This window comes from Chanodichthys erythropterus, chromosome 11 (assembly GCF_024489055.1).
Source record: "Chanodichthys erythropterus isolate Z2021 chromosome 11, ASM2448905v1, whole genome shotgun sequence".
NCBI lineage: Eukaryota > Metazoa > Chordata > Actinopteri > Cypriniformes > Xenocyprididae > Chanodichthys > Chanodichthys erythropterus.
Window position 1 is genome coordinate 17,321,107 of NC_090231.1, and position 25,352 is coordinate 17,346,458.

At 36.0% G+C, this 25,352-nt stretch overlaps 1 protein-coding gene across 3 annotated transcripts in view; it reads left to right on the top strand.

The window, feature by feature from the left end:
• Positions 1–4,375, top strand: part of pcdh7b (protocadherin 7b) — a 137,230-nt gene extending 132,855 nt beyond the window's left edge. For 2 of the 3 annotated variants that reach the window (XM_067400515.1, XM_067400516.1), the window contains exon 3: positions 3,124–4,375. In XM_067400515.1, coding sequence (XP_067256616.1) covers positions 3,124–3,548 — 425 coding nt within the window. In that variant the 3' untranslated portion in view covers positions 3,549–4,375. Of the gene's footprint in view, positions 1–1,961; positions 1,981–3,123 lie in introns of all 3 variants that reach the window. The other variant, XM_067400517.1, reaches the window with a different exon arrangement.
• Positions 4,376–25,352: the final 20,977 nt, after the last annotated feature.

Here is a 25,352-nt window from a genome sequence, read left to right on the forward strand (position 1 = left end):
CTGGAGGAAACTGTAGCTGAAGATGGCACAGTAAGCGATAGATGAAAAGCCAATGTATGGCCTTGAGGGCCAGAGCACTGCGAGAGCCAGGCATTGGAGTTGAGAAGCTGTGGAGATGTGGTAGTGGTCTGAAAGACTGATTGGCAAGAAATATTCATCAGAACACTAACAATTGAAATTGGCTGAACTTGAAGTTGACTTTTTGAAGAATATCCGTTCTTTTCCATATAATAAAACACTGTAAAAAAAAATAAAAAAAAAAAAAAAAAAAAAAAAGGTTGACAAAACTTAAAAATCTGCTGAAGTATGTTGCCTTGAACTTTTGAGTTTTCTCAAGTTGTTGTATTCAGTTTATACAACAGGAAAAAGTTGGGAAAACTCAAAAATCTCTTACAAAAGCAAGTTGAGAACTCAAAAATCTGCTGAAGTTTGTTGCCTTTTAAACTTTTAAGTTTTCTCAACTTTAGATTTTTTTTTTTTTTTTGTTTTGTTTTTTTTTTTTCAGTGAAGTGGATGAGGACTGTGGTCTTCTGAAGTCATACAATATCTTTGTGTGAGGAACAGACTGGCCCTGTGTCTCAATCAGCTCCCTAGCTACCTAGGTTGTGAATTAGTATATAATGAAAGTGAATGTGGCTGATACCCTGATCAGTGCCCTTACTATTGAACTAGGGAGCTGATTGAGACACACAGTAAATTTAAGTCTAAAAGTCTAGCTCTTCTTGGCATGTTAATGAGAGAAGTAGCAATGATTCTTTTGATCCAGATCTTTTCAATGTATCATTTGATTCAGACCACAAAAGTCTGAATGATTCTTTCAAAAAAAATTGACTGAACTACTGATTATGATCGTTTTATGGGTGTTTTGCATCCTTTTTCATTTTGATTGTTTGGGAGAGAGCAACCAGCACATTATTCAAAATTTCTCCAAAACGTCCTATACGTTTGAAAAGACATCAGATTTTCTTTTTTTCCCAACTACTTCCTTACAGAGATTCAACACAATGTTTTAAAGAGATGAGCACCTAATCATACGCTGACGTTTTCTTGACAGTCGTGTATGTGAATAACCTGTTACAGTTCTTAATGCCTCTTTGAACACATTAACTGTCATATAAGATTTATCCAGCCATTTTGTAATCCCTGTCTGAAGCATTAACATTGCGCTGGCATATCGACGTCCTGCAGATCGGAGCCTACACACTCATCTTTGTTATTAGTGCTATTGAGGTACCGTCGCTTGACTGAGCGTTCATTGGTGCATGACAGAGCTTTGTGGGACGAACGTACATCCACACCTCTCCCTAGACACTGGGCAGCAATCCAGCCTTACGGTATCATAAAAGCTCACAGGAAGCAGCACTGAACTCTTTCTGTGGGCAGGAGTCTCCGTCAGACCCTTACTTGCCCACAATGCAACCACACCGCAGAGATGCCGCTAAAGCTAACAGGAGCTCTGCAGGCATTATAGTCTGACCTTGAGGTTAGAACGACATGTTTGGGGGTTTGGTTGAGGTCAGTGAAAGGTCCTTACCAAACAAGGATGCTAAAATGGTTTGTGTTAACAAGTATACCAAACTAGAGACAGCCTGAGTGGGTTTAAATGCAATCATGTTGTGATCGGTGACTGAAGAACGCCATTCATAGCACTCTTTCTTTTCACAGCATTGATTTCCTGGAATTTAACGGCTTAAGAATAAATGCCGTTGAGCGACATGTTTGTATAGATGTTTATTTCTTTTCTCACTCTCAATTTTTCTCAATCTGTCAAAAAATATCTTTGTATAATACACCATAGAAGACATTTTTCGCAAACATGCCATGCAATCAATTGATTCTCAGATAACTGCAACACATTATGCTTTTTTTCTGTCTGATACCTTTTTCTAAATTGATTAATCTTACTTAGTATTACACTGTGAAGAACTGAACAGTGATTCTACCCTATTCTTTCTTTGCAGGAGAAAAAGAACATTAAAAGTAAGCCATGGTTAACCCAAATTTTTGCTCTTCAACAAAAGGCAGCATGCTTTTTTCTTTCTTTCTTTTTTTTTTTTAAGACTTGCACTCACCCTCTCTTGCTTGTGCCATACCTCACATTTGGTCATTAACTGACCATCTCTAACACTGCAGCTTTGTGATTTGGCATCAAAGGTTAGGGATTTCAGCATTTAGTGTTTGTGTGCACTTCAGCTTAGTGAACTTCATATTTAACCGTGTTTGTGCATAGAATTTTTGTGCATCTGATGGTTATCTGTTTGCTTGTCAAGTGTTTAAAAGTGTAAATAGAAAATATTTGTTCAGAAGACATTCTGAATAGATGAGATGTTAAGGATACTTGTGGCTTTGTGGCTTTGAATCTAAAATGATCTCTTCTCCCAGTCTGGGAAAGTAAGCAATCACTCAGATGCGTGACAGTTAGAGCCTTTAGAAAAGCTTGCATAATTCTTTTAACTTACATACTGTATATGTGTTAAAGATGTAACCAAATAGCAAGTCCTCTAATATACCTTTCCACAAGTACACTGTAGATGTTTCCTCAGGCCAAGTTGGTGATTAACAAAAAACAATAAAAGTCTTCTTTACCGTACACTTTTGCTAAAATTTAATAGCTTTTGTGGAGTCAGCTTGTTAGTTGAAACATAAAAAACACGCCGCATACACAACGCATGTATAAAAACACATCAGCTACACACACTCAGCCATTAGAGATGCATTTAGGCCATTAGTTTAGAAGTCAGAAGTCACAAAACAGTAGAATTGCCCCACGTTTTCAAAGCATGGTTCTTTTTAGAGCTCACATTATTTCTTCTGTTTAATTTATGTTTTAGCTTTAAGTGTTGTTGTTTGTGTATGTACGTTTCCATTTTTGTGTAATGTGGTATGTGTTGACCATGAAGTTACATTGATTAAAATACATAAATAAGAAATTGCACAGAGCCATAAATATTTAAAAGGCTTCATCTGACACTTGCAATTCTACTGCCGATTTCATGAGACACATACCACAATAAATTTTTTTAGTTTCAATACTTCAGTGCTTTCTTTTTCTCCTGCTGTTTAAAGCCAAACAACGTCATTAATGTTCCACCGGTTCTGTTTCCTTCTCTCCGTTTCCTCCAGACTCTCGGCCCCTGCCTGACGTAGCTATGACGGGTAAATGCACGCGGGAGTGTGACGAATACGGCCACTCGGATGCCTGCTGGATGCCTGTGCGCACCTCGCCTGAACGTAGGCCCAAAGCCACCCCTCCCAAACTCTCCACCTTCATGACCTCCCCCGGGGGCAGCGTTGCCGAACAGCCCAGCAGCCAAGAGGCTCTAGCTGTTGCCAACGGCGACCCCTCGCACCTGCTGGGCGACCGTAACCGTAATCTCCTTAACAAGAAGATGGCCTCCTCCTCCTCATCCTACGACGCCTTTAGTTCAGCTGGATTTTCCGCCAGCGAGGAAACATCTCGCCCCATCGAGGAGATTCCGCTAGCGCCCACAGGTGAATACAAGCCGACGCAATGCGGAACTCTCACCAGGCGGGAAGTTTACCTGTAAACGACACTCAGCAACTGCGAAGGGACGATGACAGTGACTCAGCATGGTTAGAGATGCTGTTAGTAAACCAAACCCTTAAACAAAAGCAACATGGATTCTCGCACAACTAGTGCGGCGTTACTTTCGAACCTAAATAGAGTAAAAACCGTGGAATTACATGTTGTAAATGTGCGTGAAAAGGATGAGATGGAGGAGGGGGAAGTGGCTGAGGTGGAGAGAGGGGAATGCTGGTGGATAAGTGCTACTTTGCTGCTAGCGTATCGGGCCCCGTAGACTTCCCCAAAGTGCTGCCTGGTTTCTGTAGACCTCTTTATAAACATGCATGCATTATCTAACCCCTTAAGAGTGTGTGCCCCTTGAGACGGACCTGGACTATACATTTTTGTCTTTGTTTTTATAACTGTTGCTATGGCTATGGGAACCGATAAGACTAGTTCTGCCTTTTAATCCGATTTTATTTTTCGGGGGTGGGCGGGAGTGTTTTTATGTGGATGTATTATATCCATATGCAATCAGTCCAAGTACTGAACTGTCCACACAGGACGACAAATCATGTCAACAAAGAAGAAGAACAAGAAAAAAAAAGACTGGCCAATGATGAACGAAACTCATAACTAGATGATGGTGGAGCTCTTCATATGTTGTCATTGACTTTAGCATTTTACAAGGGTTTGTAGATACTCAAATGGCGCAAGTGAACGGCGTACGCGCTGTACAGCGCGAGAAGCAAGTTTACCTGTGTGCCTATCAACCTCACGTACACACGAAGGAACACAAGCATACACATGTTTTTGTCGTGTGGGTGAAGTATTGTACATAAATACAGTGTATATATATATATATATATATATATATATATATATATATATATATATATATATATATATATATATATATACTGTAAACATACTCTGGACACACGCATTGAAATCACGAGCGACCCGTTTCCATCCCGCTCCCACATACCTTTGGAAGTAGAGGGAGTTCCTTTACATCCCAGATATTGACAGTTAATTGCCTGAATGTCGCAAGTTGTGTAATTGTGGGTCATCCCTCTCTTGTTGTGTGAAACTATGCTGAAGTTCTTCTTTTGCGGTCTCAAGATGGCCTCTCGGCACACACACATTTGCAAACACACACAACAGATCTGCACATTGTACATGCACATTATAATTAGCTCATAAAGTCACAGCAACACTATTTGGATATGCTGCTGGGGTGAATTACTCTAATAATATTGCCCTGCTCAAGAGCTTGGGCTGGCCCTGTGTAACATTCCTAGTATGAATGTTAAATAGAGCAATAAAGTCATTCAACAGATTCAATCTCACACACTACAGAAGAGTAATCAAGAATGAGAACTTGTGTCCCTCGTATAGCAGTCAGAGTTAGTTAACCGACTACTTGTACAATCACATTAAAAGTTTGGTGACTACAGGCACGACAGGAGTGATTGCAATGAGACGCATGATGCCGCTGTATAACCAAAGTATCGGGAACAACATGACGTGATGTCTCAGAGAACTGGGACAGGGAAGCTCCTTTTTTAGGTCACATGTTGCTTTAATTACCTTCACATATGTTTCTGTGCAATGTGGGTGCACATTTATACATGCATCATGGGCCTATCCCAAACGATTTGCAAGAGGAGGAGTATACTTAGGAGGTTTCCTGCTTTTAAATGGTGGTAAATTATTCAGATGCAATTGTTTTTTTTTTGTTTGTTTGTTTGTTTTTTTATTGTTTGTTTGTTTTTTGTATGTTAATGATTCCTTGAGTTTGAACGGACTGCCTTTTTCGCAGCTTCCAGATCTGTAGTCTGTATGTACTACTCGTGTTTAAAAGAAGTGCTCTGATGCTTACAAACTGTATACATAGATATGTACTTTTTATTGCACGTTTAAAGGGAATCTACACTTACTATGAAAAACAAAACAAAAAAAGGTGTACAGATATCATACCCTGTGAACATGGAAGTCCACTGCTTGCGTTTGTTAAAAACAGACACTAGACATTTGTAGTATGACTATGTATATTGATTTGACGAGGATGAAAAAGAATCATACCCATTCGTGATTCACTGACTTATTTAGCATCACATCATCCGTTGCTTATTTATCTGATTTATTTATATATTTTTTTTAAGCAAATGTACTTTTATCCATTGGTTCTGTAAAGTTTATATTATTTTCACACACACAAAAAAATGTACCTTTCATTATCTAGAAAATGAGTTGTGAAACTTGATTTCAGAACAATTCAAAAGAAGTCTCACGTACCTCACAACTCACCGTTCTGTTTGTTTTTCAAATATATGCTCATGATGATGCCCTCTTCAGATCTCATCAGTCATATATTTCCCTTTCCCTCCTAGTGCCACTTTGTATATGTAGTGCTTCTGTTAAAAAAAAAAAAAAAAAAAAAAATCAAAACAAAACTATAGAGTGAATGCAAAATATGCAACTGTGCCTTTTTATACCTTTATTGGTATGACTCGTTGGTTTTAACCAGTATGAAACCAATTGTACTGAGATGCTTTCTAAAAGTGAAGGAAGAGTACTTTATGCTGAAACTACAGTCCTGGCAATTTTACTATGATAGACTTTCAAATAACAAAAGCTTTTATCTTGTGGCTTCTTTAAGTAAGCTCAGTCAAACTTTGTCAAGTATATCGATGAGTACCAACTGTACATGTCATAGGTGATACCCTGGTATATTCATCCATTTCAAAGTTAGCATGGTCACACGTCCAACTGGGATTTTTACGGCAAGGTTAACTTTAGTCACGAAAGCGACAGTTCGGAAAGGATCGGTAATAATACAATTCTGCAACGGTGGCACAGCAAAACAGAGAAAATGCAAAGTGTCCATTAGGGATGAAGCAAACGCGCTTAGAGGAATTCTGCAGTTTTCATGATATGAAAAGGTAGAAGAAAAACAAAGCTCCAAAGGTTTTTGTAAGGGACACACACCTCAGAGGACTATAGTGTTGATATATCAGCTGAATAGTTACAGTAGGAGCATCTGGCAGTTGTGTCTAAAAAAGAAACTGAGGAGATTGACACCTACATCTACTGTACATGCCTGGAAACAGCCTGCACCTTAATTCTTAAAATACATTTGACTTTGTTGTCGATGTGCTGAAACCGCTTTCTTTAATTGTTGTTTGCACTCTGAGGTGTGTGTTTCTTAAGCTTTCAACTTAGAAGATATAAGACTTAGGTCATAGGACACATCACTGACAATGAAAAAAGAAATTGTAATTTTAATCATACTCTATTTGTCCTTTGACTTGGATGTTGATGTAGAATTGAGGATTGATTTTAATCATTGTTTTATTAGGAGTCACTATGCACGCAGCTTAGCTGAACATGGCAAATGTACTGAGCGCAAGCCCACCTCTATTTATGATCTATTTTACATATTTTTTTGCTTTTGTACAGGTATTTCTGTAAATAAATTGCTTGTCATTTTTGTCTCTGCAGAAATTAAAATATACCATGATACAACCGTGGCTGGATTTGTTTTTCAAATGTCTTTTGGGATGCTCCACAAAGGATGTTACATAACCATTAAATTTGTCTAATTATACACTGAATACTTAATGCATGGATGCAAACAAACAATCAAATGAATAAACAAATAAATACAAAAAAAAAAACAAAAAAAATGTCAGGCAGTAACACATTTTGTCACCTCGGAATTATAAGGTTCTATCAGACATTTTTTGTCAAAATTGAGTTATCCATGTATTCTTATTCTGTGACATCTTATTTACATTGTGGTGTTTCTGTTGTTGTTTTTGCTGTTGTTGTTGTTTTTAGAAAACTAAAAGGTTATGGGTTTGAAGCTCAATATTTCAAAACTGCTCAGAACGCAGATAGAACCTTACAATTCCAAGGTGGCGATTTTACATAAACCGCAAGGCATAGAGTGCACTTATGCTTCACCATCACAGACTGGCAAACAACGCGCCTTTAAATGAAGCCTTTTACTTCGTTATAAGTTGTGAGGGCAAACAGGCTTCTTTGACATCTGTTGGCAGCATCCACTAGAGTTTAGAAATGATTAGAGAGCAGACAGTTTCTTCCATTTTCCCAGTGCTATTAAAACTTTCATTGAGCGTCAATCATCAATCAGAGATAATCATAGCACAGTTTAGTTTTAATGAATTCCTAAACAGAATCAGACTTGGTGCATTAAAATACTGTCTAGACAGATATAGAACAACACTCAAAGCTACAGTTCACACTGATAATCAGTGCTTCAGAAACTCATCCATAAGATCTAGTAAAATATGTATAATATTACATTACAAATCAGCACCACACTTTTTTTTAAATTCCATGTAATCTCACTACAATGTAATTAATGTACCAAAATAGAAAGTTCCTCTGTGACATTTTCAGTGTTCTAATCAAATTTAAATTAATGTTAAACACTGTGTCCAGACATATTAAGACATGCTTTGTTTAGATTATTATGTCCGTGTCTGGTGTAGAGTGATAATGGCATAATGTTGTTTTTGTTTGTTTGTTCTATTTTTTTTCCAAATGTGGAACATGCATTTCAATTGTACAGTTCTATAGTGAAAGCCAAGATGAAACTAGATGTCACAATGAATGTGAGTGCAATTGTGTTGATGCATGCATTCTTCATTGTGTGTGTGTGTGTGTGTTATATTTATTTATTTGTTTATTTTTGAAAATGTAAAAGGGTTAGGGGTAGGGTTAGATGATAGAATATACAGTTTGTGCAATATAAAAATCATTATGTCCATGGAAATCCCCATGAAACATTGAAACCTAACATAGTGCTTTTTCAAAGTGATACATGGACTGCATGAAATTATGCACACACACACACACACACACACACATTTGTTCTTGTGAATTGTGGGGACATTCCATAGGCGTAATGGTTTTTATACTGTACAAACTGTATTTTCTATCCCCCTACACTACACCTACTCCTAAACCTACCAATCACAGAAAATGTTTACTTTCTCAAAAAAAAAAAAAAAAACTCATTCTGTTTGATTTATAAGCCTTTTGAAAAATGGGGACATGTGGTAATGTCCTCATAAGTCACCCTCTACTTGTAATACCTATGTCATACCTATGTCATTATACAAATGTGTGCCCTGATATGTCACAAAAACACGCGCACACACACACAAAGAGTAGTTGTTATTCAGAAAAGATATTATTCAACAGTAAAAAAAAAAATGTCACAATTAAAACTAAAAAAAGGCTTATAATTTGAGCTGCAGTCTGGATGCACTGTAAATAACAGGAATTATTTTTGTCTCTGTGGTTAGTTACACAAGGACACTGGTAACACAACCCTAGAGATTTGTTTAAAACATGCATTATTTACCCTGTGCCCTAGAGAGTTTGCTGACTTCCACTTTTGCAGAAGGGTGCCTAAACTCCCCAGAGTTCACTGCTGTTCCCTACTCAGCCTCATAAAGTCCCTCAGCCAGTATGATGGATGGAGCACTCACAGAGGACTGACCCTGGATCAGCAGCTCTCAGCTGCTGCAGAAATCCAACATGACCCTTGAGGTATGAGAACACAGCTATTACACCCCAAAAAACTCTTTAACTTCTTTTAGACTCAATAATATAAACTTGTCCCTAACCTTTTTGACCATGTTTGACCATGATTTATGCAATGCTTCAAATACAGTCTTCCTGGGTGTAAAAACAATAAATAATGGTTAGGAACTATATTTATGAACATTTGCACCAACAAACATTCATTTGACTCCCCATATGTACAAAGCATTATGTAATCATGTTCATAAAATATTAAGGCAAGAAAGGACACCTAATTCTGAATGAGAGCAAACTATGTAACTGTGTTTGTCCCCTATCTCAATAGCATATAATGTATCTTCATCAAGATCAGATGTTTGGGTGTGGTAAAGGGGAGAAATGGAAAGAAATGGAGATCCAGATAGAGCGAGAGGGAGTCGATACTCAGCAAGGATAATTAATAATGTCATTGATCAGCGCTCACTGCTGTTCTGCTCAAGATGGTGTTTTGAAATGAATTTCCCTGTCATATTTAACCCTGCCTTTGTCAGCTGCTGATTGAGAATTATATGAACCACTGAGGCAATGCCACAACATATGGGCACAGCCCATACCCTGTCAGTGCAGAGGTATGTTTACCTGATTTATGATTTTCTGATATTCTCCTCTGTATAACGGGAAATTCAATCAAAGGCTGTTAGCACTTTGTACAATTGATTTTTGGTATTTGTGTGGCCTATTTTTTTCTCCCTCAGTATGAAGTGAAAGAATTAAATCACCATTTCAAGTGCTGCGAAAGTGAAGATCTAAATGATGGGTTAAAAAAAAAAGAGGCCTGGAATAACTTTGTATTTAATTGAAGCTATAAAGATTTTATCACCATTATTTGTGGGAATAAAGCACCCCTGGGATAATATTGCTGCAGCATGTGATGTTGTATTTGAATCAGGAATGAACATCCAAGAGCAGGCATACCTTATATGTACACATACACAACATCACATTTTTAAAGGGGTAGTTCACCCAAAAATGGGAATTTCTGTCATTAATTACTCACCCTCATGTTATTCCACACCCGTAAGACCTTCGTTCATCTTCGGAACACAAATTAAGATATTTTTGATGAAATCCGAGAGGTATATGACATAAATCTTAATTTGTATTCTGAACATGAATGAATTGAACTCACTAAACAGTTGAATAAGTTGAATACGGAATGCATAGGACGTACATAAGCATTTTAAACTGCGAGAGGCATTACTCTTTCTTCCTTAGTTGAATATGGAAGGCGGTCTGGCTGAAGTTGGATATTTTACTTTATAGCTTGTTAAATATGGATATTTTTCTTACACAAATGCATCACTTCGCTTCAGAAGGCTTTTATTACTAACTCTTTAAGCAATATCACACCAGTACGTATGCCCAAATCATCAGTAAACAAGAAGTTAATACAGTGGTGATTAACTTACAAATTAGACAATTCTTTTCCACTTCACCAATGATAATATTTCCAAACAATGAAAGTCAAAACAGGATTAATTTGCTGCATGACTTCAGAAACACACAGTATTGCCATTCCAGAATGAATTAGTGTTTTAGAACAAATCCATTGAGTCAATAATTCAATGACTCACTCACAAAACAGTATTTTTTTTTAGTTACTATATAAATCAGTGTTTTGAACACATCGTTAGAATGAATGATTTACTGACTTCTACTACCATAACAATGTAACCCACAGAAAGAGTCACTAAACAATCCCAAATCAGTTTATAAAAAAATTAAATAAAAAAATTAAAATCTCAACATCCAAATGCTGTACCAGGTGAGCTACCAAGTTTAGAATTTTAGAAAGCTATACATGTGACGCTATATTTTATGCAAATATCATAATGTATGTAAAAAAAAAAAAAAATGTAGTGTGAAAATAAGTCTTCATTAATTGATAATGTGCCCAGGATTCATAATTTGTGTGAAACAGGACTAGCAGTTGTTGCTTGGTCATTTTAGCTGGAAACTGCAGTGATTTGTTTATACAGGTTCGTTTTTGGAGTTTTGCAAAAATGTAGGTATAGAGACACATTTTTCCAATGAGCCTATACAAGCAGACTGATACAAACACTGAAAAGTCCCAGTTCTGATGGAACACTGCTATATAACCCCATGTTCAAATGGATAACGCTCTGGATGGTAATCCGAACGGATTTGCCAGGAGCTAAATTTGATCGCTTTCGGACAGTTTGAGTTCTTGAAACTGATGGCAGACTAATATTGGCCAATTCAACCTTTTTCTTGCAGCAGCGGGCTTCTTTCTTCCTTTTTCATGTCATGTGGTTAAGAACTGGCAGTGTGATCCATCGAGGTGGAGCTCTGGGCCTCAGCACTCATGTCCATAATCTGTCCCTTCCCTCACCATCTCATTAATCACTTTATATTTTGTCAGACTGAACTGAATCCCTGTGATTTAACCATGTGAGAGTGTGGGTATTTTCTAAATGTGATGAAACAGTGACAGGTAACAGACCCGTCTATTGTCTGCTCTAGATCAAGTAGGTCAGCACTTATTCCACAATATGGTCAAAGTGCACAATCCCTCCGCTGATAGATTATTAGTCATGGCATGAGACACAGCGAGTTTGGAATACTCTTTATTGACATGCTGCCCACATACAGATTCAATAGCTAGGAACAGTCTGTTTATTAGTGTATTGTCTTAATTGTATTCTTTTCCACTGTATGAGCCATAAACCATAACTGGATGGATTTTGCTTTGGCATTTAGTTAATTAAAATAAAGTAATGCAGCACAATTCTTGATCATTTTGTTCAACTTAATCTCAATGTGTGCAATCAGTTTAAATTTGTAAAATTGAAATTTACTAAATACATTTGTGTTATATAAATAAGAGAGCTAGAGAAACATTGGAAATGATTTCAAGCCTTATTGTGTTCATATTTCATTTATTACAGTAACTAACATGGTTACTTCTTCTTTATTATTATTATATGCTTGAAAGGAATTATTAGTGCACTTTTGTACAATTGTAGCTTATTAAAAACATATGATAAAATTATACAAAAGTATAATTTAATACTGTGCTAAAGTCGTTTGACACGTTTTAAACTTAAATTGATTTTAAAAGCATACAACAAACCATTCATTTTGACATATTGTCATTTAATATGGACTCCAAGCACAAATATGCAATATGCTTACAAATATGTTTAACACATTTGTACTACATCCTCTGCTGTGGCAGTATCAAAGCACCCAACTCACCATTTGCAGGAACCCATTGGAAATGTGGCACTTTCCAACAAGGCCTTGTGTCTTAACCTTGCTGGTGGGCATTTACTCACAGTTTGGCCAACAGGGGATCAAATGAGATTGGCCACATTAAGTGTTTAGTCAAGGTTTGGAGAATGATTTGAATGCCACAGTCTACATAAGTGATATACATAGCCTGACCTTGCTGGCAAACTGAAGATGGAATTTAAAATCTTTCTCTCTCTCTTTCTCTCTAAGTGTGTCTGTGCGGGGGAAATATGATGAATTCAGTCCACAGTTTGATCCCAAGCTGCAACTGAGCTTAAGAGACTTGAGAGCATGCCTGAATCTCAAGATGGGAATGTGTTTGGACTCTACCATACAGCCCGGTAACACACACCCCTTCCCTCAGACACACATGGGCACATGACTCCATCACCATCACCAATTCTTTCTTTTTCGATACAGCGCAACACATTTATTTCCCTTAACCAGAAGGATTTCTGTGCACACACACACATACACCGATATAGTGGAAGAAGCTGTTTTTCTTCATCCAGTAGGTGCTCTGAGCCCCAGCGTCTGCACCCTGGCGCAAGAAACAACAATAAATACTGGCTCCAGTTAAATAAGCATGTGAAATAGCAGTGCTCAAACAAGCCCTCTGAATGTTTCAAAAACGTCCCCTCTCGCATCTGAAGGCATCTCTATAAAGCGTGCAAATGTATGGCCGTGTAAAGCGGTTATGAATAATGTAGCGCGTGTGTGGTGATGGGCTGCAGAGATGAATGGTCTTGGGGGAACAGGGCTTAGACTGACTGCCTCTTACCACTTTATCCCCTTAATTACACCATGGGATCCGATATAGGGATCAATTAATTCAAGTGGCTCTGGATTTGGCTGATTGGGGATTTCAGAGAGCCATAAAGCTGATAATGTGAGCGCTCTCGATTCCCAGAAGGGATGTGGAAAGTGAACAGATGCAAGCAGCAGACACAAACACATATACTCGCATACAGACGCACACAGAGAAACAAACAACATACTGAGCGGTGAACTGTGTGGGCTGTGGATCCACATGATAACTCTTGATCTTAAGTAGACTCTAAAAACTGCCATCAGCAATATTATGTCAAACAGTGAAAACACACAGTACTGCATATCTAGGCAGTGATCACAAACAGGGAAGACCAAAGAGCATTTAGCAAGGGAGCTAACTGAATGCTGTCTATAATGTTCTACACATTTCTCACATTTGACAAGTAAGTGCTATATTAATGTGCAGTCACATTAGTAAAACTTAAGGTGGGAAATTCAGCAAAATTTCATGTGGCAAAAAAGGTCCATTCACCTTTATTAATATAGCAATTTATACAATACAGATTGTTTCAAATCAGCTTCACTGCAATAAACAGGGAAATAACAGAATCACGGGTGCAAACCTCAATAAATATGAGGAAAATTTAAATTCTGCTGTAAAGCAGCTTCAGTTTTGATTAATTTAGTGTCAGTGCAGTCAATATTACTATATTATTAATCTTAATATTACTGAATATTAAAGGATTAGTCCACTTTTAAATAAAAATTTCCTGATAATTTACTCACCCCCATGTCATCCAAGATGTCCATGTCTTTCTTTCTTCAGTCGAAAAGAAATTAAGGTTTTTGATGAAAACATTCCAGGATTATTCTCCATATAATGGACTTCAATGGACCCCAAACGGTTGATGGTCAAAATTACAGTTTACAGCATTCCCAGATGAGAAATAAGGGTCTTATCTAGAGAAACCTTCACTCATTTTCCCCCCACAGGTCAAAGTTAGAACTAAATTGTCATATACAATATGCTACTGCAAGTATATAACAACTAGTTCAAACTTGGACCTGTGGAGGGCAGTGTAGACACTGCTAAGTGTATTAATTTTAATAGAGAAGACAGCTAGTTCAAGATGAGCATTTATTGTTAAACTTATATTATTTTTTTATTTATTTATTTTTTTTTTTTAAATAACCAATGGTTTCTCTAGATAAGACCCTTATTCCATCTGGGATCATGTAGAACATTTTGAAGCTGCAATGAAACTGTAATTTTGACCTTCAACCGTTTGGGGTCCATTGAAGTCCACTATATGGAGAAAAATCCTGGAATGTTTTCTTAATTTATTTTCGACTGAAGAAAGAAAGACATGAACAACTTGGATGACATGGGGGTGAGTAAATTATCAGGAAATTTTAATTTGAAAGTGAACTAATCCTTTAAGTGTCTCTTAAAACCTAACTAAGCAAGCTGGCAGGAACCTAAACTCTATCAGGTGACAGAAATGGAGAAAATTTAGTGGAAAAAATAACAAAAACAGTGTGATCTATAATACCAGGCTGCATTTGTCAGATTTGTTGATTGATATTATTCAAAGATTTTGCATCCAGCAAAATCCTGCTTGTATGAAGCACAGTTCACACAGAAGTTACTTTCAAGCCATGCATATTTCTCTTGATCAATGTGACAAATTTGTGTGACCAACTTAAATGCAATGCAAAATCTGCATTGGAAAATCTTTCGCCCTGACGCAGCATTCCTAAATCCATGGATTCCTATTGAAATGACTGGATTTCGCACATGAAAATTCCTAAACAGTAGTAAATGTGAACACACATACGGTGGACAAAGAATTGTAGGGCAAAGAAGTTTAGCAAACTTAAATCAGATGAAAATCCGTTTGAAACATATCCATCAAGGAACATGGGACATGGGATTCTGCGGTACAGAAGTAAATGTGACACACCCTTACAATATAAAATAACTTAAAGAGTTGACCCAAAAATGTAAATTCTGTCATCACTCACTCACCCTCAAGATGTTCCAAACCTGTATAAATGTCTTTGTTGTGGTCTACACAAAGGAAGATATTTGGAAGAATGTTTGTAACCAAACAGATCTCACCCCCCATTGACTACCATAGTATTATTTTTTACTGCTATGGTAGACAAAGATTCTTCCAAATATCTTCCTTTGTGTACAGCTGAACAAAGAAATTTATACAGGTTTGGAACAACTTGAGGGTGAGTAAATGATAACAGAATTTTCATTTTTTGAGTCAACTGTTGGTCCCTTTAAACAGGAGGAATCTGAACTGAATTCTGATTATTGGGCAGTTGAACATGCATTTCTGTCCTCAGATCTGCCCTTTACTCTCAGTTGTGTTTCTGTCTCTTGTTTACCCTCTTTAGTCGAGGTCCCAAGGGAAGTTTGCCGTCTGCTCTCCAGATACACACACTCCCTTTGCTCACAAATGACACACTACACAGGTAGATTTCATAAGGTTGCCATGGTAAATATGTGATACACACACACACACACACACACACACATACCATACAAGATATGCGCTATGAACAAATGAACACTTAACACTGAAGACAAAAGGGTCTTGGGATGTGAAGAAGCATAATAAGTACATGCATAAGCAAACATTTGCATTTGCTTGACTGACAAGATTAATGGAAATTTAATGAGTCTTTAAAGTATCAAATTATGTAAAATTATAGAGGAAATACTGCTTTTTATGTATGCTTTGCTATGTTGTACTGAAGTATGGACCCTGCTTGATCCTGTTTACTATTGATCATTTTAAAATGTAGCCTTAACCCCCCTGAATGCATCATGTATAGATGATGTAGCATTACTATTCCCTCAGCATCAGTCTGAACTTAAAGTTTGTGCCCTTATAAATGGAGATGTGTCTTCTCTGCAGTTTTAGAGGAAATCTCATCAATAACTCAAGCTGTGCTCATTTAGCAAGACACCAAGGTCTACAATCAAAAATCAGAGATTTTACTATGAAATGAAACATTTCTTATCAAATTCTCTTAAAAGCAAATCATCAGAGCCATTCAATCCACATTAATTTATTTACTAAAAAATTGTCTCATTTGTGTCTATTTTTATTACTCCCAACCTAGGCATTTTAGAAGAAACTTCTGAGACATCTGATGAATGATATTCCTCTGGAATGCCAACCACTAATAACAATTATGCATAATTATTATTAATTAATAAATAATTTAAATATAAACACATATGATTTGGTCTCAACCTTTAGATGTCATGCCCACTGATCTGTTGGCTGAATGTATGATACTTAGGGCACACAAAATTGGACACCCTTCAGTCGTCACCTGGATGAATTATATAGGATTTCTGGGAGATGTGTGTGCAACAGTCACAACGACAAACCCCCTCATGGAAAAAGAAAGCCGTCGTGTTTACAAAAGTGACAATTAGCGCTCATCACAGTCAACTAAACGCTGTGGTTCACTGCATAGACTCTTTAAAATACGTATGTTTATGTATTTTTATGAATTTTACATACCGGTCTGTTATTGTAGGGACATCAGCATTACATTTTCATGCCCCTAAACATGACTCTGAACAAAACAAACTGTGATTGGTTGTTTTACATGTCAATCAGATGGCCTCTGGGCAGTCCTGCCAATGAAAGTCTGGGCCAATGAAAGCTGCTACGGAGTCCAGAACTTCTGCCGCCAGTCTAATGATATGGCTATGCAAGACTATTTAGAATGCTACAAAAAGATTTTTATTTCAAATAAATTTCATTATTTTCAACTTTATGTTTATCAAAGAATCAAACAAGTATTAGGGTTTCCACAAAAATATTAAGCAGCCCAACCATTTTCAGTTTTCATAATAACAAGAACTCTTACTTAATCATCAAACCAACATATTAGAATTATATCTGAAGGATCATGTGACACTGAAGACTGGAGTAATGATGCTGAAAATTCAGCTTTGCCATCACAAGAATACATTTTATTTTAAAATATAAAACAGAAAACAGTTATCTTAAATTGTAATAATATTCCACAATATGACTGTTTTTACTGTATTTTTGATCAAATAAATGCAGTTTTCAAATAAATAAACTGCATTTATTTGATCAAAAAAAGAGTAAAAACAGTCATATTGTGGAATATTATTACAATTTAAAATAACTGTTTTCTTTTTTTATATTTTAAAATAAAATTTATGAGAGATGTCTTTCATATGCTGATATATGTTTTAGTATTGATATTACTAGACTGATATTTCAGTCTTTTAAGTTTCCATCCAGTTTTTGCAGTTATGTTATCGACAAATTGAATATGCATTAAAAACAAGTTTGCAAAATTTTCTCCAGCCTGTTTCCATTCAGTTGGCATTTTACAGATAAAATGGTGTGCATAATGACTTCATCCTTAAAAAACAAAAATTCATTGTTGCATAAGTTTTGTTGTATTGTAAAATAAAATAAAAATAAAAAAATACCCTTAAATCATTTCCATTCATATTTTTGTGTTCATTGCAAATTATATTTTATCTTTCACATCTTAAATATTTGTAAAATGTAGAGAGTAATGAGACAAAAAAAAAAAAAAAAAGATAGTTTACGGCTTACTATTTACACAAATGATATTATTAAATTTTACCCATACAGCAACTTAGTGTGGCCCAGATCCGGCCCACATCTGGTACACATGGATTGCACATGGACAAGATGTGGGCCGGATCTGGGCCGACACGGATCTGTTGCTGTCAGGGAAGGATCCATAAAAATTGATAAAGTGAGATTAGTAAGAGGTTTCTGTCAGGCAGTACTCATAGTATGATGGTTGTATAGAAAAACACTAGTGGTAAAACTGTTGTTGAGCCAAATAAAATGGAGTCTTGTAAGACTCAGTTTGGTTATAAGGTGATCTACTATCCAGACACAATTACCTTACAGCATTAAATCTGACAGACACACATACTCACATACACAAGTGTCTAAATAAGCATGGATGTTGACAGCTCCCTACCTGCATTGCCTTGTGTTAGCATAATCGCAGAACCCAAATAAGGAAACACACACACACACACACACACACACACACACACACACACACACACACACACACACATACACATACACGAGAATGACAAATAAGCAATAAAATAAACAAGAGGGATGTGAGGTGATACAAGGTCTTGCAATGCCTCATAAATAGTAAACCCTACTTCTGGATAGAGACAAAAAAACAAAATGGACGTCTGCAGTGGCAGGAAACAGAGTTGCATCACAACATGGCACAATGAACAGTAATTAATTTTAATAATAATATTAGATTATCCCAATATATATATATATATATATATATATATATATATATATATATATATATATATATATATATATATATATATATATATATATATATATATATATATATATATATATATATATATATATATATATATATATATATATATGCTAAGTATATAAGCTAGCATTTCTGTTCTCAAGAGGAGAGGATTATGATTCATAGAGAGTTCAAGAGTTCACCTTCCTCTATTATTAGGTCATTGCATTATTTCATCTTCTCAGCTGGATCAAAACATTAATGATGATTTACATAATCAGATTCATTTATTAGCAGAAGCCCTTCAGCTATAAGTTACAGTTATGACTCTCTTTGTGCAAGAGACAGTTGAATGTTTATTTCTGTCACTGTTTTAATTAGTGACTTTTAATAAAATATTTATGGGTCAGTCACTCTGGAACACGTATAGGGTTAAAGGTAACACTTTACAATACGGTTCATTTGTTAAACATTAGTTAATGGATTAACTAACATGAACTAACAATGAGCAATACATTTGTTACTGTATTTACTAATCTTCGTTATTGTTAGTTAATGAGAATACAGTTGTTCATTCTTTGTTCATGTTAGTTCACAGTGCATTAACTAATGTTAACAAGCTTTTAATAATGTATTAGTAAATGTTGAAATTAACATTAACAAAAATTAATAAATGCTGTATAAGGGCAGTTCATTATTAGTTCATGTTAACTAATGAACCGTATTGTAAAGTGTTACTGAACTAAAGGAATAGTTCACTCAAATTTGAAAGTTTTGTTTGAGCTTCTGTTCTCCATCTGTTGTCCATGTTGCATGTTATAGCTTATGCAAGCACAATTTTTCTTCAGTTATGTGCCTTTCATCTGAGACTGGTTTTGTCAGACAAACTGTCCCTGAATAATACTTTATTTTTCTACTTTGTTTTTTTTGTTTTTTTTAAGTTTGTAGGAATTGCTCGTGTCAGTAATGACAATGTGAAAAATATTAGTGGCAAAGTGTGAATTTCACAATTGCTTCCAAGTCTCCATTGGTTGATTATTAGATATGCTAGTCTACATAATAATGATTTCATGAAATCCACTGAGAAACAGGCCTGTAATTAAAACGAGTTGTACAGTTTGTTTTATGCCTAAAATGTTCTGTTTCATTTGGCTTATTAAAGCTATAAAAGTTCCAACCAAGAACTTCGATTGTTCTTTTATTTGTCAATGTTGGTTTTGTTAATTTTGCACAATTACCAATTTAAAGTTCTCTGATGAATTAATTAAATATATTCCTTTTGATTTACATCAATATTAGTCTTTTTTGGAATGTTAGCTACAGAAGAACAAGTGTTGTATATGAAAAACTGTTGAATAATGACTTTCCATAAAACGCATATGCCCATATGCATTATATTCCACATTTCCTTGTATACAGTAAATTTGACATCAGGAAGACAAAGTGTGAGAGAGAAATAGATATAGAGACAACAAGAGAAGTGTATATTGCTCTCCGTCAGCACTTCTATCTAACTTAAAGGTTTATTTGTCATCTGCATTGGCGTTTTGATGAGTCTGAAAGGTCAGCAGTCTATCATCTCCTGTTATATGCCCTCCTTCATATCGACACCACTGACCGTCCAGAGACTCTGGGCTCCTACAGAGCTTCTTTATAAATCTGTAACATGAGGTCAGTCCTGTTCAATAATTCACTTCCTGCGTATTGAGTTGTGACACACTAGACATTATGAACAAAGTCATGTCATGAAGACATGAAATATAATGCGTATAGTGTATATTTATTGGTAAGACTTCTACTGTATGTTGACCCTCTATTCAGTAATAAGAAGCTCTACTGTCAGGACAGTGTGTAGTCCATGCATCACAACCAAACATAAACTTTGAGATAACTCTTGATGTCATTATAAATTATCTGGGGTGTATTTCCCAAGAGCATTAAGATCAAACAATCAAACAAATCATATATATATATATATATATATATATATATATATATATATATATATATATATATATATATATATATATATATATATATATATATATATATATATATATATATATATATATACACACAAGCCCTCTAGAGCTAAGAACAGCCAAAAAAATTGACACTTCAACTTAATACAATTTATGCAGTCTACAATTTGACATTAATATTAGGATTTAGGATGTGTTTGTTTCTTATTAGGAAGGGTTTTGGTTCTAACAACTGTATAAATTCAGAGAGGGGGAAAACATATCAATGAAATAATAATGATGAAAACCAGCCATACTGTATATTTCATATCATTGCCTTCACATGCAATCTTCCACCTCTTTTACAACCTCCTCCTCTTCCTGTATGACACCCATGGGTGCTCTCACCCACACTGTAATGCTGCCACCGTCATCGCTTTAGGGCGCAAAGAGCAGACCGCATGATAGGCGCAGCTTCCAATATTTTATTGTTCACTCCACAACAGGGGAAGATGATTTCCCCCCCTTATTTACTAATAACATAATTCTGAGTTTAGCATGTACAGAATGATGTTGCTGTCACGATTATGTTCTGTTTTATTTTCATGGTTTCCCTGTGTTCCCTGTTCCTGAGTTCTCATTTCTAGGTAGTTGTCATGTTTTCTAATTGAGTTGCATACCTGTTTCTGATTCTGTTAATTATTTTCATCACATGTGCTGGACTACACCTAACAATTGCATAATTTGTGTATTTTTAGGGGTAAATATTGTAAATAACTATTTATATTGTGTATAAATAGTTACCACGTTTCTAAACTGTAATATTGCTAAGTTGTACAGCACAGAGTTGAACAACTAATATAGAGATAAACGTAACATTGGGATTAACTCAGATTTATACAGTATGTATAAATATGTCTAATATCATGTAACAGTATTATAAATTAATTAATAACTATGGGGGGGGGGGTACAGTTGAGGCATAATTATACAGTTGAGGTGCGAATCTACTCAATGCACACACACACACACACACCTTATCACCTTCACACATTCCCCTATCCATCTGTATTTCTGTGATTAGTTTGGATACAAAATTAACATAATAACAATAATGAGAGTGTTTGTCAGTATTCTAAATCCTATTCTTAGTTCCACCCCATTTTGTCTCTTTTCTCCTTTGACATTTGTTTTCAATCAGTCATTCAGTACAGATGATTCACCCTCATTTTGTCTCTGTCTTTTGCTCTCGCTCACTTTAAATACAGTATTGTCAGGTATGATCTCTCAAAAGCTTTAAACACTTTATCAAAAGTACTCCACTCTGCACCAGTACTTTGAGACCCCATGGGAACAGCCTCACTATCATCTTTTAGCCTTTTGGAAAGAATTCTACATGAGTCAAGGATATGCCTCCTAACCCACTGCAAGTATTTTTATTTATCTATTTAGGATGGCATATATGGCATCCTAAATAGATAACAAATCTATTGGATGGTATGAGGTCTCTATTAGCAAAGAAAAATGGACACATTAAAAAAAAAAAAAGTAGGCTACACGTTAGGTGTCCTTTTTACAGTGTAATTATACAATTATTACTGAGTAATAGACTATTAATTAACAACATATACGGTTAAGGTTAGGAGTAAGGTCTGCTTTAGGGTTAGTTGATTGTATTTATATTTAATTTACTGTTATTACTGTAGTAGATACTTGTAACATGTAACCAATGCACTCTAAAATAAAGTGTTATCATATAGTGTTACCGACTGTCTTCTGTGGAACACAAAAGAAGATATTTTGAAGAATGTTTGTAACCAAACAGTTTTGGTTACCATTGATTTCCATTGTATTGACAAAAAACAATGAGATATTTCTCAAAATATCTTCTTATATGTTCCACAGGTGTAAGAAAGTCAAACTGGTTTGGAACGACATGAGGGTGAGTAGATGATGACAGAAGTTTCCTGTTTGGGTGAACTATGCCTTCAGGGGATATTATTATTTGATTAAGAAGTAACAGTAAATCCATATGCTCATCTCTATATGTCAGAGGGGGGCTTGAGGCTTCACCTTGCAAGCAGGATAAACATTTTAGAGTGTAGACACCTCCTGTGGACTGGACCAGCTAAAGCAGAGGTTAATATCTTGTGCATGTCTATAGAAACAATATTCTTTGTACTGCACACAGGCCTCCATGTTTATTTCATTGTCATGTGTCATGTAATTTGAATGACACATCTTCATCAAGATCTTCCTCACAATCTCCACTCTGTGGCTGCATCCTAAAGCTTAGACAGCTGAATTGTTTGTTGCAGGCCGTGTTTGAGCAAGAAGGTACCTCGGACAAACTTCTGAGGCAACGTAATGGTTTAATGATCTATATATTACACTAGTAATTTCTCGCTAGAAATAACAGAAATGGAAAATGTTGGTCCAAAACATACATTTACACACAAACTGACCACCAACCACAACTTGTAGACAGCATCTTTATCTTTTTGCTCAACTGTCACAGAATGGAAAGCACAGGATTGTGGAATATCAAAGGCAGCGAAGGATACATCAATGCTGCCTTCAAAAATCAATCAATGAAGGTATCTCAGGAGACATGAAGTGAAGCTAACATTGGATTCGGCCATGCCTTGATGCCTTCTTACGTTGGAGTGCATCCTCCGAAGGCAGCATTTTTACACTTTTGGACATAGCCTGTGTATTTTCCCCAGACTATATGTGACCAGTCACGGAAAGTAGGGACACAAGTCGGTTCTGGGGCATTTTGAGTTATTCACAAATTCTGAAAGTATAGTCTCCAAGCTTTCCAATGATGTGTAACACATGGAAATCTGATAATATTTGGAGAAGTTGTGGCCATTTGAAGGTAGGCACTCAAAAAAGCTCAAAGGGCAGAAAATGACCTAAAGATTTAGCAGTTCTCGCCTGTTCTCACCTGCTGGGAGTGACAATAGGGCTCATTTACATCTCATTTAGATAAGCCATACCCCCTGTAAAGCTGCATGGTTGCATAGCAACGACAGACGCAACGGGAAAAATCGGACTGCATACTATTAATAATAAAGGATAATGTGCATTGTAAATGTCAGTAATTTATCTTTTTTGACATTAGAACTTTTTGAACAGGATTCTGTGATAACCGTATAGTCCTGGTTTAGACCTCAGTTAGTGGTTAGACCTGGTTTGAGTCAAAGGATTAAAAAAATACTGTACATTAAACTCTTCAATACTTTTACTTTTGACTTTTAACGCACATTTTACGACTACAGATACTTTATACTTTTACTTACGTAGGAATTTAATCTGATACATTTACTATTACATTAGTAAATCCTTGTTAAGAAGTAGTAACTAGCTAAAATTATTAGCGTCACATTCAATTCAAGAATAGTAAGGTTTACATGAGCTAAATCATTCACACCAGTCAATTCAAGCAGTTGAAGAGTTATTCAAATTAGCATGCTAACATTACCATCTAAAAGCCCATTATAGTCATGGGGGGGTTTGGCAAGTGATACGATGCTAACGATTACAATTAAAACGACAGTCCTGAGCTAGCTAATAACAATAGACACATGAGAAAACGTGTAGCCTACGTGTTCTTAGAATGAACACAAAACAACAAACTTTGATGTTTATGGAAACTCACCCCATAAGAAACCGAAAAGATCTTGCTGCCTCCAATGAAATAAGTTGTTCGGGCACACTTTCTCTTTGTCGGGGTCTTCTTTGTGGATGTAACCATCTCCGAAGTTTGCACTATGCGTCTGTTTGCCTCTAAATGTCCAATAATTCGCATGTCCTGTCACTCTTTTTCCGCAGCTAAAGAATCCAGCCGTATGTTGTACTTCAAAACATTGTCGGTGTAACGGCCACGGTTCAGCTCATCTGCGATATTCTTTGCGGCGTCCATCTTCATTAAATTTTGATATCATTGTGCTGCTGACTTGTGTCCCTGGTTTCCGTGACGGGTCACATATATGTTATGTAGGACTTTCACAGGTGGCACCAGATTAATATTGTGGTCACATAGAAGGTGACTGTGAGAGTGTCAGATGACCTCTTACTCCTTTTACCTCGGGGCACCAGCTAAGGAATTTCGCCTTAACAGTACAATAACAATCAAAGATGATTGTTGGAAATATACAAGTGATTAAGTTAGATGTGGTTATAGCAGAGTTACATTAGCTTATAGAAAGATAAATTGTTGAAGAACCTTATTATGCATCAAACAAATAAATGTAAGATTATTTGTCTAGCATCAGCTGTATTACCACTAATGTAAAATACAAAATCATATACTGATAATATACAACATTGCCGAGGTCTCTGGAAGGAGGTTTGGTTAAGTGATATTTAAGTTTCATGAGGTCGAGTGAGGAGTCCCATGGAAATGATTTCTTCAAATAGCTGTGTTGGATAGCAATGCACTGTGGAAAAGAGCCATAATCCATTTCAACAGACTTGAACACAAAGCTCTGTAGGATGCTGATCTCCTGGAGCATCAAAAGGGTTAAAAAATATGGAACACACTATTTTGTTCTTACCTGTATTGTCCATAAAGTCCATTCAGGAAAAACTGATATTATAGTTGGCAATATATAATATGAGTGTGTAATTCTAGAACCTTTCATTTGTCCAATCAATGACACTGATAGCGTAAATCTAGAAAATTAGCCCAGGGTTTAAGATTGTACAATGTGAAACATCAGTTTATGAACATCCAGGATTAATGGATAACCCTGGGTAAATTATGAGCAGGGATTCTGTTTATAGGGTTTAGAATGACATAGGGTTAACTATTTCAAGTATGAGAAACACATCCGAGTTTAAAAGGTACAGTGGAT